Source organism: Strigops habroptila, chromosome 1 (genome assembly GCF_004027225.2).
Source record: "Strigops habroptila isolate Jane chromosome 1, bStrHab1.2.pri, whole genome shotgun sequence".
Taxonomy (NCBI): Eukaryota; Metazoa; Chordata; class Aves; order Psittaciformes; family Psittacidae; genus Strigops; species Strigops habroptila.
In genome coordinates this window covers 146,760,286-146,773,896 of record NC_044277.2, presented here as the reverse complement: position 1 = coordinate 146,773,896, position 13,611 = coordinate 146,760,286, and the positions used below count along the sequence as shown (strand labels likewise).

Here is a 13,611-nt window from a genome sequence, read left to right as displayed (position 1 = left end):
TCTTTGGGATTTTGGCTTTAGGCTTCATTACTCAAAGTAAATTAAACAAAGATAATATCCTACAACTGTGCCAGAGGAGAAAAAAGTATTTCACTTGCATCCAGTTAATATTAATCATGTTCTGGAAACACTGGCTGTGCTGGTTGCTTCTTTTGTTTGTTTGGGTTTGGTTTTGTTTGTTGTGACTTCTAAATAAAAACTATAAACATCAATACACCAAGTTAAAACTCAGTGACAGATATGAATATGAAACCCATATTTGTAATTTCCATTTCAAGTATCTGAAATTATATCCAGGGTATCTTGCTCTGTGACTCTTCCAGTTCTCTTGTTTCCCAAGTTTTAAAAACTTTTTCTAGGAATTGGTGTATAAAACAGAAATCTGTACAAGTTATCTGTGAACAGAAGATGGAATTATCCCTTAGAGATTTTTTGGGACTTAGAGATTTCTTGAGGCTCATGTTAAAACAAATGTTCCTGTAAGATGAGATCAGGTTCCCTGTAAGTCTGTCAATGGTAAGCAGGCTATAAAATGTTAGCATATTTTTTATAAAAACCAATAATGTTATGTTGATGAATCATGTAGTTTTGCTTGGAGATGTGAAAAGGTAAAAGACAGCAAATACAGCTTTTGGCATTGTTCTTTGAATGTAGTGATAATCACATGATATTGTACATCTAATCATGATGCATACATAGAATTACAGAATCACAGAATGGGTTGGAAGGGACCTTAAAGATCATCTAGTTCCAATCCCCTACCGTGGGCAGGGACAATACACACATGGTTAGAATATGGTTTTAGTATACAAAGATAGAATTTAAACCTGAAAGTACACCCCCTAGGAACCAGTAGAGAATTTAAGGGAGTAATGTGATCTAAATTATGGGTCTGTTTAAAAAATTACAGGAAATACTTTGATCACAGAAAAAATGTGTATTCAGTTGTATTAAAAGTCTGTTACTAAATGCTCCTTACTTTGAGTATACTAGTTTTCCAGAAATTGGTGGTACTACACTCACAGCATAGGCAACTTGCTTGACAGAGATGTGTGGTTAGGGAAAGGGTGTACCTAACTGTACTGAAATTGGGAGTACTGATACCACTAATAGTAGAATCGAGTTCATATGAGCACAGAGTACTGTCAGCAGGATTAGAATGTTTAGCTTATTGACATGTTGTTAATCCTGAGCTCTTAGGAGTTCTGGTCATTTCATAACAACGAGTCTCAAAGATGAGATTCAGCACTTGTTGAAGTTCTCATCTGAGGATTTCATCGTTTGGGATAAGGGAAATACTTGTTCTAGCTTTTAGTGCTTTCAGATACTGTTTTTCTATGTTGTTATATTACTGTGTGAGCTAATTATGAAGGATGCTATAGAAATGCTTTGAAAATACTTGCTTTGCTTTGCTTTGGTTTAAGGGAAGAGTGTTCAAGCTGTAGTGTTACTGATTCTGCTGTTCAGTAGAGATACTGAAGAAATGGTTCTTCAGGCAAAAGACTACTACTTCCTATCACCTATTCTCACAGCACATAGCACTAGGACATGAAATTACAGGAACATGTTAAAACTGAGCTAAATAGACCAAACCCAAATTTCTTACTCTCTGATCCATTCAATTCTTTTTTTTTTTCCTTTTTATTTCCTGTTTTTCTTTCCTTCTGCAACTAGTTTTGCTATCAGCTTTTCCTCTTTCTCCCTCCTCTTCCTCCTTGAAGTTAACCTCATAACATTTGCTTTACCCAATCCTTTTGTTCTTAACTGTTTCAGTTTACATCTTATTTGGGCTGGATTTTCATAGATATCAAGCAGAGAAATGTTTCAGCAGGTAATTATAGGTTGACTCCATTGTCTAATCAAGTTAGAGGTTTGTGGGAGTGTTTGGAAATGTTCAGTCAGCTTGTGCAGAACCAGTACGTGATAGGAATTTTTCCAGGGCTCCTGGATTTGCCCTGCTGTGCTCTGCTGAGCACTCTTCCACAGCAGTGCAGGTGAGAGCTCCCAGCACATAGCCTGCCCTGCTCTGCTCCTCAGTGGTGCAGTCTTGAGAACTCAAGGGAAGAACAAAGTTTTCCAGGTTTTCTTTGCTGTGCAGGCAGAGGGCTGCGGCCATACACAAAGCTGTCAACCTCTCAAGTTTGTAATCCTTCTAGATTTTGAAAAAGTATCTGTTTGGATTTTGGGGGATATTCTATAAAATAAAAATCATAAGGTTTAGCCAGCTCCACCCTAGAGTCTTCAAAGAAAACCCAGTGATGTTTCCCACAGACATCTTCTATCCTCTGTGGATGTTTCCATTATATTTTATAATACTGTGCTTTTAGTAATATGTTTTACATGCAAATCCTGTTCCTGATTATGAGAGCCACTTACAGAGCTGTATTGCCATGGAACATGGACTCTGTAGTGTTTTTACTGTTGCTGTGTCAAAATAAAGCTAGAAGCCTAGATTATTTTCATAAATTCAGATCCTTTGCTTAAAATGCCAGTGGCAAAATATGACTGTCAAGTATAATAGTATAGAATTAATGAAAAAAAAAAAGAAGCTAGTAATTAAATAAAGTTATGAAAAAAAATCAGTTCCTCATCCTCCTAACTGGAAATGTCATCCTACTGTTCCATGCATTATCCTATTTCTACATCACCCTACATACATGGAAGTAATTTTAATACTTGTCTCTGAATCAGTCACTGATTTCAGTGGAGAACTCTTCACCTGAATTAGGTCAGATGAAGAATTAATCTTCCCCTTAAGCATGTTAGGTTCTCTAATATATATATATATATATAAATATATATATAAAGTATATGTATATAAAAAATACACATTTATTTAAATAAAATACATGTGTATATATATTTATATATAATATATATTTATTTATGTGTATATATTATATATAATATATATAATATTTATATTTTTATATATGTAAAAATATATAGAGAGGGGGTGATTTTCTGGGGGTGAAGCATGTCTTTTCTTTCTCTGCTTCACTAAAGAGTTGAAAGATTGCAAACATCCTTTTGTTCATTTGGTTGAATATCTGACCAACATTCATTCATTTCTTCTTCAGTTAAAGAAAGCTTTCATTTTTGTTCACTTAATAACATTTCTTTTCATTCAGCTTGAGCCTCCTTACTTCTAACGTAGTCTTTTACTGCTGAGAATTTCTTTTTAATCCTTTATTCTAGAAGGTGATCAAAGCATTTTCCCAAAACGAGATTTTGTAACGTATTTGCTGTAGCCATTCAATCCTGTAGTTGAGGATTGAATGCTATTGCAAAACTGTCTTTTTACAGGAAACTAAACCCATTTTTGTCAGTTTTGCCTAAATAACACTATTAAGCTATATGTTACTTTACTACAATACTGGTATAAATTTATAATTTAGCATTAACATTTCTAATTATCGATTTAGAATATCATTGTTCTGTAAATATGGTAAACAAAATTGAGTCTGAATCTAAATTTCCCTAACTTTTCTTCCAAATTTCACAAATTTACCTTCACTTCTCTCAGGTTTGTTATGCAAAGAAAATGATACTGAATGTCTCTACTATGTCTTTATGCACAATATTGTGGCTGAAGCATGTCGATAAAACCAAAACAAATTTGAGATCATGCAGTTTTTTGCTGCCGCTTCTGCTGAAGAAAGCTCCTGTGCCGAAGCTTTTTTTTCTTAATTAATTGGCCTATTAAAAGATATTATCTGTCCTATAAACCTGCCCTGGTAATCTTCTAAAAATACTTGGGGCTGAGCAATTTTTACTCCTACGGAAGACCATTCAAAAGCAGTGTTTAGAAAGGATTTGGGGGCATATTTTCTTACCTTTCTTCACTCCTATTTGTTTGCTGTCCTGTGGAGCACTGCCTTTGAGAAAAGTGGTTGTTACACTCCCATCTTTTTATTGCAATGTGAGGTGAAAGTTAGAGCAGCTTACAGGATTCAGTATCCAGTACAAGAAGAGAAATGACAGGATTTTGGAGCTGGGCTGGGAGACAGTGCTACCTGTTTTACAGACACGTGAGCCATTTTGGTCATTTTCCCATATTAGGTTAAAGAAAAATCATGTTGATCATGAAAATCAGACATATCTGTCAGTAATACTTCAGTGAGTTCATGAGGTTGATAATCTGAAAAATTTGTTTAATTTATACAGGTATTTCCACATTGTTTTTAAAAAGAGTTTCTAAGGGAGTTTCTTATTGTATATTTATATATTTATTTTCTTTTAGCCGGAGGCTCACCCCCTCATTAAAAAAGATTTCCTATTAGAGCTTTGGGTCTAAATTATACTTTTAAATCTTATTAGACTATTTGTTAACAAAGCAAATATGTGGTTTTGAAAATTGTAGAAACGCAATTTTTAATGAAAACTTGTCTTTCTGAGTCCATGCACAAATCTTGATCAGAAAAGGACATTTTACGGCAATAGTACATAATGCACAAGCTCTTTTAATTAATTTTTCAGCCTTGCAATGATGGATTTTGGCCTGATGTTTGCATTATCCACAGAGCGTATATTACTGTACCGCATTTATCTAAATGAAGGCTGTTTTTAAAGGATATTGTTCTGTTGGAGACCAAATGGAATGCATTTTAATAGTCTGGGAAATTAATGACAGACTGCTCTATATGTTATTGACTGTGTTTATGCAGTCAGCAAACATTACTGGATCATACACGGATGGAAACCCTCAAAATATCAAATACCTGCTAATTTTGGCTCTAACTCATTCTGATAAAGGACTGGTAAAGCACAGTCAGAGCACAAAGTTTGGAGAGCTACAGAAAATCATGCTCATTTTGAGCATTGGTTTTCATCAATCATTTAATCAAATTATATCGAAAATATCATGCCCTCCTATATATATATATCATGTGCCCTATATATAGGGGACAGGTTTCCTTGTCCTCTAATACATCTAGCAAACTAAACAAACAAACCCCAAAAGAACCAGCAAAAACCTGCATTGAGGTGTTTCTAAGATTATGCCAAACATGACAAAATTAAGACATGCCCAAACAGAAATTGCTCTTGAAATGGGGAGCATTACCTTGTATGCTCACTTGGATCTATATTTTTTAAAGGACCAAATTCTTTGTTCCCTTCATGAAGTTCAGTGATTCCTAAAAACAAGACTAAGAGAATAGGCAGCAGTTCAGTCGTACTTTTTGTCCTCATTCAATATATGCTTTGCTTTGTTTTTTCTTGCATTCTGTTCAGCTCAGAAGACAGAACTGTTAATTTCCTTACAAACACTTTACACTCAAATATGTTAGTGCTTCGTAGTCATTAACTAATGTATCTTGCAAGCTCAGCTATGAAGTGTGAGGAGTGCCATCATCATCATGTAGCACATCAATTTCTACAGTATAAAAAAATTAAGTTGGATGTAACCATTTGTATATCTAATCATTTTTGGAGTCAACCAAAGAAGGGATCCTGTGGATCTTCCTTACATTTACAACCTATACCTACTGTGCACTGAACAAAATGATTATGCATCTAAGATATCCTTTTGGAATAAGCAGTACCTAGGCATGTAATAAGATATTGCTATATTAGTATGTAAAGAGCTGACTTAAATTTTGTCTCTTCCAAATTTTTTATGATTATTTTTCAGTAGTATTCGTTACAGCCCAGTTGTTCATTTTGGTTTTCATTCCAACGTGGCTGTTATGGGATTCTGTATGTAGTTATTCAGATGGCAAGTGTGTAGATGCTACTACTGACTATATTTTCCCTGTAGTAAAAATACCTTTGTTAGTGAGGATGCACCAAAATATCCATAAACTGACAAAAGTAGTAACTAACAGGTGTTTACTTTTAAGCTTGATGCTATGAAATATTTTACCAGTACGTACAAACCTACAGACCAAGTGCTAAATATTTATTTCATTGATGTTCAAAACTCCCTTGAGAGCTCTTCATCCTTTCCTGATTTCCAATTTTTATTGACCAAAAATATGCTGGGCTGTGAGTGACAGCCATGGATAGGACAGAAACTAGACACTCACATTCCAGTGGGTAATACATCAAAAGTACAGGAAGATTTTAAGATTCATAGGAATTTGTGAAATCAAAGGGGTCCCTCTCTGTTTTGGGAAGCAAGTTATTTCATTGTTCATATTTACAGAAAAATGACTGGTGCATGTAATCTTACTGATAGAGGATGAGTCTCTTCTTCCCCAGAAACCCCTCTCTTAGTTGGACACTTTTATTGACATGTTAATAACTGAGTAATAGATTAGTAATGCAAAATGAATTACTGTCTTACCTAGTAGCAGCTATCCCATGAATTCGACATAGCCGTTGTGGATGAAGAGGTCTCAATGCTACTGATTTGGTGTTGTTGTGAAACTCTGTAAATCAACTGATCATTTGGTAACTATCAAAGAAACATTTAAACCATTGAGCATGGCCTAGACACTCAGAGGACTTGACTACGTAATGTTTTCCTTCAGAAGTGGACCTTTATAGCATGTGAGATAGAGGTAATACAGTAATTTTGTTTTTCTTCTTCTTTCCCTTAGGCATTTCCTGGAAATACAAACTCTGATAGTGTAATCCGGCATGATTTACAACATCCAGTTATTGCTCGCTATGTACGGATAGTTCCTTTGGACTGGAATGAAGAGGGCCAAATTGGGTTAAGAATTGAAGTCTACGGCTGCTCCTATTGTAAGTTTTCCCATGATCATACTTTCTTTTTCCCCGAAAGAAAAACTGAGTTTGGATCTCAAGTTAAATCCGAATCTCAAGTACTTTTTGCTTAGATAGATTAAGATGTTCCAGATTTGCTAGTTATATCGACCAGGGCTTCATGAAATATTTATTGTAACTTTAACTCTGGGTTGCTACTTTATTCTTCTCTGGAAGATGCAACACTGGAATTCATGATAACACTCTGAAGTCGCTCCTTTTGATCTTCACGCTTTCTCTTGCAGAAGACTTTAACTATTACATAAGCCTGGACAGGCCAGTTGAAGAAAACATAGTATGCAGATAAATGTTACGTTGAGTCTTGAAAAGAACAACTAGAAAACAAGACGTAATTTATTGCCTGATGCTAGAGATAAAATTTAAACCAAATAGCTAAGAAGTCTGTCGGAGTAGCTCACATTCTTTAAATGCATGACATGTTTTTCAGAGGTTTTTTCTTTCGTATTTGACTATGACTTTAGGATTTCTTTTGAAATCCGGATGAGCAGTGGTACAAATGCTTCTGGAGTTAAGAGCAGAACTGATTATGTTTTAAGAAAAGCAAAGGTCGTTTCTAAATGCCCTTCCTTGACTTCAGTCCAGCCAGCACTTAAAGAAAGTCTGAAAACCTGCAAAAGATTGTGTCTAATGTCCTATTTCCAAGTATGTATTTTTTAGGCAGTATTGTGGCTTTGTTGGTATTTGAGCTGGAAGGAGCTATTTGAGATTTGTCTTTCAATAAGCAGGTGTTTAGAGTAAGGTGAGGAGCACTTTTGCCATCCTAACTAGCGAAAAAGAACACCTTGTGATTTCAGTTGTTTTTATTTGGACAGATAATCAAAAGGCTATGTACTTGCATTTAGCACAAACAAGAACCATGAAAAATAGAGTTTTGGTATTATTTTTTTACATTTCCATGCAGTGAATGAAAGCCTATTTTAAAAATGTTTATTAAACCACAGAGATATATTTCCCAGCAGCTTCAGTAACTTACTCAAGAAATTAAATCAAACTCAGTGTGGTGTTGGTGCTGCTCTGCTGAGGACACGCTTGGGTGTTAGATATATTTGTAAAACCACAACAGCATATTTGTTTTCTGAGGAGCTGGTGATTATCCTAAAGTTGATTCTTGCTCAAAAAGAAACTGAGCTTCTGAAGTTTTAGATACCAGTGTGATTATTCGGTACATGACTCTTAATAAACAAGTGTTTACCATCATACTGCTAAAATGGTTTACATGCTGTTTCAAGGATACCAAACACTACAGCATCGTTAATTTTGCAGCATGATAAATACTTTTAAGTATATCTCCTTACTTGTTTATCAAGTGCAAATTCAGGTGTTTGATACAAAAAACCAACATCTAGTTTAATATGAAATATGACTCCTTAACAGGAAAAATGTAGCAGAATCAAACAATAAACCCCATGATTTTTGCAGAAGTATTTACAGGTAAAAGTACTGTCTTCTTTTGATGAAATGAATAGACAAAATACCGTAGGTACACAACAGGATGGTTTTAGAGGCTTAAAGGAAATGTGAGGGAAAAATAAAACACAGCTTGTTGACAAAATGATTTCAGTTGTTTGATGAAAAGGTGCTTGCTTGACAGACATTTGGTAGAGAATAAAAAGCATCTGTCAAGGAAACAGTGTGTGGAACTATGAAAATACTGATAAAATCTGTCTTCACAGAAGAAGTGACATGGCCAAATGTAATTTTGTAATTTTACTGACAGATTATTGCTGGTCTGTTTGTATTAGAAGTGAATTCAGTGACTGTTGGGGTTTTTTTCTAGAAGATTAATAATAATATTTTAAATCTTTATTTGTACAGGGACTTTTCTTTCAAAACGCCTCCTAAAATGCAGTGTGGTTTTTACATGCAGGGATTGGGCTGTCCCCAAAATGCTATCAGTAGATATCAGCAAAGCAGTTGAAAAGAGCTAAAAATTCACTGTGTTGAGAGAGGAGGGCAGCCCTTTCTTATGACTACTGGAACAAGGGAGTAATGTGTATGCATTCCCAGCTTGTCTTCAAATGCATCCTTTGGAGCCAGGTGTATATTGCAACATCATTCCATGTAGATGTGTCCTTTGGCAGACACAGACTTTTCAACCTTATGATTAGAAGCGCATATAAATGCAAGCAGTGTCATTGACCAGTGTGATTTCCAGATTAATCTTGCTGTCATTGAAGGATTTGGCCATGTAGATAATCAGTAATTTTCAAAAGCCTGATTAAAAAAAAAAAAAAAGGTTTCTAGCCAAATCAGCCCCAAATTTTGGAAACATTACCTAAATAAAAAGGCTGCCCAGTATATCACAATCATAGTTCTTCTCTATGTTTACAGATTCATATGGACTATATTCTTTTATTTAGATACTTTAGAAAACACATTTTCAGATACAAAAATCAGGTATTTTCTGACAGTGCAAGCAAGGTTTAACTGGGAAGTTATAGACTTTGTGAGTACAAAAACTCCTTCCTTGCGCATCACTGCAACCAGGTCGTTAGTCTCAGAGCATTAGGGAAAATACTTTGTCATATTGAGCTGCTTATTCAAAAGTCAGGTCATTAATTGCCATATTTTCTGATTCCTGTTTTGTTTGAGTATGCGCAAAAGATACACATTTTATTTTTGTACAAGAGGTGAAATCCATGTTCTTCCTTGCCCAGCCAGTTAGAGTTTAAAAAGAGGTGTGATTTCCAGAGTGGGATAAGAACTCACATCTGTTCCCTGGAGAAGTTCATAGCATTACCAAATCATCTTCTTCCAGTTTTGTTTTGTTTTGCTTTGACATCTGGGTTATCACTGAAACTCTGTATTTTGTGAGGATGAGAGCTGTTGGATTGTCTTCTAACAGAAGAGCTCATAGAAGTCACCAAAAAATAATTAGGGTCTCACTCTACAACAAGATTCAGAATAATTTTTGTATTTATATCTCTGAATAAATAATGACATAGAATTTAGAAAAGTGTTTCATTCTCCATAGGGCAAAACTGACTATGTCTTATTAAAAAATACCAAAATTGGGTAAATAACTTGCTTAATGGCTATATTAATGAAGGAGTTGCATGAGAAAAACAGTCTTGGAGGACAACAAGTAGACTGTTAGGTAACATAAACAATAGTCAATAAGAGTTTTAGCTTTTATTTTAAAATTATCTATTTCATACTCTGTAAAGGGGAAAAGGGTCTTTACACTTGCAACAACATCATTTATCAAAAAGCAAGTCGCAGAAAAGAAAGCAATATAACCAAAGGCAAAATAGCCAGCAAATCAGTTAAGTCAAAACTGATGGCAGATTCTTATTCATGCTCTTCTGGAGACACAGAGCAAAGGCATGTGACATACATCTTCCATCATGCCCACATTTATGAATTTTTGAGACAGGCAGCAAAGACATGGCATCTGGAGGCTATGACAACTACAGTGTAGCGCATTTTACTGCTGATTCATGAAGATCATAATAAGCTCCTGCAGGATCATTGCCATATGAATAGTTCCCTTAATCTCCATCCTGTGGCAGATGAATGCTACAAAAATGGCAATAGCAACACTATTGCACAGTCTTTGGCTACGCTGTTCAGGATAACTGCTAAGAGGCCTTCTGGGTGCTGAAATCCTGTGAGTGGAAAGCACTCACTGATGCCTTTGTTCACAGAGGGGTTTATATATCGGGCCGTGTTGATTTTCTGCATCTAAACTGTACATTTGAATCTTTTTGATGCAGTTTTGCATCTGATAGTAAGAATACTCGAATTCCAGATGATTCATTTGTGAAACGTGGGATATAATTGAAAAAAACCACTTGGAAACAGCAGGAAGGTGTGCAAATACTCATGCTTAGGGCAAATAGGTGACAGAAACAATGATAAAGCTCTTTGAATGGCTGGGAACTGAGCTGTTTCCATTCATTGACCAGCTCTGTTTGCTAATCCTTAGGAAGCAGTGGGACTGAACAAATGTCACTTGAGCTGTGTTTGCAGATCTGTTTGTTTCACTTATTTGCTATACTAGTATTGTGCTATGTCAGGTATTACTGTTTCAGTTTCCTGATGGGTGACTGATCTTTTCAGGAAGGGAGGGAAAAGAAGGAAAAACAGTAACCACATTCCTCAGGGTTTTATGAAATAATGGATGTTTGTATGGAGAGCATTTACTTTCCAGATAATAAAGCGAACAAAACAGTGATCACATAGACATGTTACAAGAACAAAAATAAGGTATGCATATGCTGTTAATGGATGAGCCAAGTTAATGTTTGCAAGAACTGATTAAGGAAGTATTGAAGTGCTAAGAACTATGGGCTAAACGGATCATTTGGGTAATTGTTGGTGCACTTAATCCTGTCTGCCTTCAGTGACATTGACTTAGGCCATTGTTTCCTTTGGCGGTTAATTCCACATTCAACTATACTTACTGTTAGGAAATTTTCTGTAATCCTTACTTGAAATAACCTTTGCTTTGTTTCATGCTCTTGGCACTAACTAACTGTCCATCTCTCGTGTGCCGTCTCCCACGATTGCCATATTTACTTAGAGACCTCTGTCCTGTTCAAAACCATATATTGCATCCAAACATTAAAGGGAGTATTTAAGGTAGATGAGAAAGCTGCTGTTACTTCCCTTTTGTGGAATCTGAGTAAGTTTACTTGGCCAGATTCAGTGGTAAACCCTGGACATTTTGTTTCACCAGCATAGATATAAAAAAATAATAATAGTATGAGCCAAAGACCCTTAAAGTGTCATGATTGCTATTGGAACACCCAGTGGTGAATAAAATACTGTTCTATATGTATATAAAGGCATGTGTACATATTTCTGCTATTACACTTTTTGGTTCTTACGTGAATATTCACCCAAATGGTGACGACACTAATGTAGTCCAGTAATCTGCTTAAAGAAATACCTGCCTCGTCTTATGGTATTTTATTACTTACAATAGATGTGCCACTAAGTTATCTGCTCAGACTTTTCTGACCATCCAAATAATGGAACTGCATAAAAATATCATCTGGCAGAAAGAAAGAACTATTTTGAAGTGTGTATGTTGTGAAATCATATTAGCATATTCCTAGAAGTTTTATTAAATTGCTGTAACAAACCGTGCTTTGAATATACAGGGATTTTAATGTGGGGGGAAAAAACGCAGCCGAAACAATCATTTGGGGTAGCTTTGCTTCTGGCAGTGGATGGGATAGTTAAGAATTCTGCTAAACATCCAACCTTGTTTTCCCCTTTTTCTTAGATTTCAGTATTTTTTATACTGGGTAGTTCTATCCTATTTAGATCTATGTGTTTGATTTTTAGCCATCATCTTCACAGCTCATGAGCAGCAAACATAGCTTGATATTCTCTTTCTGACATTATAAGGCACATGGCTGAATACTCACATCTAAACTATGGAGAGTGAGGGAAATGAACTGTTGAACTTTTTCTTTGCAAACTTTTAAGGATCTGTTTGAATATGTGCTCTATTTGTAAGCTTGCTTCTCTGCTAGCATACTTTGTAGCTTTTGCCACGTGGGAGGTATTTTTTTCCTTAAGGGTAATGAAAATGGGTGCCTTTTATCCTCTGTATATTCTCAGGTCATGGTCAGTACAGTTTTGCAATTTCAGACTGAAAATGCTGTCCTTCTTTATAAGCATTCTCAGTATGGATTGTTTTCCTCCATCCGCTCACCAGAAAATGATGGTTGTGATTGTTCCTAGATTTATCTTCATATATCTGGCATAATAAGTAATGGCTTCAGTCCATTCATTACCTTTGGTTGTTATCATTAACAAATATGGGTCTATTTTGGTAGTAGGTACTACTTAACATTTAAAACCTCTATTTACTGCATTTTAAAAATAATATTTCTTTTAAGATTTCGTGTTTGTATATGGCGTTTAGAAACTTTATTCTAAAATGAGAAGATTAGGACTGAAACAGAAGAAAGATGTTTCCAAATACCTTATTGCTTAGTTTCAACTCCTTTTTCCTAAATGGAGTATTTCAGTAAGATTTGACATGTTTGTATTAGAAAAAAAAATCTTAAGAACATGTCTTTATGTTTTGTTCTTCACCTTGTTTTAACCTGATGCAATATGATTTTTTTTTTTCTTTCAACTCTTTGAAACTGGCAGCAAACTAAAAAGTCCATTATTTTTCCATTTATAATTGTAATGAGGTTACTGGTAGATATTCTCAAGCACCACAGCTTTACAGGTTCATTCGTTAGCTGGCAATGAATGTGTAATCAGAGAAGAACAAGTGTGTTCTGTATGAATACATGCCCTGCCAGCTTCTTCAGTTGTGTTCTCACGCAGTTTTGTAACTGCCTCAGTAACATTTGTAAAGTTATTCAGCATTTCCTGCACTAGCAGGATGTGTGTGGCTGGCTCATTTACTCTTTACATTTTTCCTGTGGAACAGAGCAAAACTTGAGCAAATAGAATGTATGGCCAAATATGATAAACTCTTGCAGACTTCGATTAAAGTTTATTTAAGTCAGGTCTGGCTCTTCTCTGGTGAAAAAGAGCAGACTAACATCTCTTAATAGGTTTTCCAGTAACTGCCCACACACCCCACAGAAAGGGTCTTCCATACAGTGGTCTGGAAATTTAAAAAGCATCCTTAGGATCCATAAACATCTGATAAAGTAGAGACCAGAAGTTACAGTGTGCTTTTTCACAAAGTAAGGGTGGCGGCATTTAGGTAAATACAGTCAAAAGCTTCAGTCTAATCACAGTAGTCTTGCCTTGAAGTTTTTCTGCCTAAATGAACACTCATGGTGGTTTTGCCCAGCATTATTTTCTTGCGTTCCTGTAAGTGGTGATTGATCCATTTGTCCGTGATGACTTACTCACTAGAGAAGTCAGGTGGGTTTTTTCTCATGCAACAAAAAG

The 13,611-nt window shown here is 35.4% G+C and overlaps 1 protein-coding gene across 1 annotated transcript in view; it reads left to right on the top strand.

Annotated features, from left to right (window-relative positions):
• CNTNAP2 (contactin associated protein 2) overlaps nucleotides 1-13,611 on the top strand; it is a 1,011,284-nt gene that overhangs the window by 429,787 nt on the left and 567,886 nt on the right. Inside the window, exon 4 of the mRNA XM_030508582.1 lies at nucleotides 6,546-6,693. Within this exon, the coding sequence (XP_030364442.1) occupies nucleotides 6,546-6,693 (148 nt within the window). The remainder of the gene's footprint in view (nucleotides 1-6,545; nucleotides 6,694-13,611) is intronic.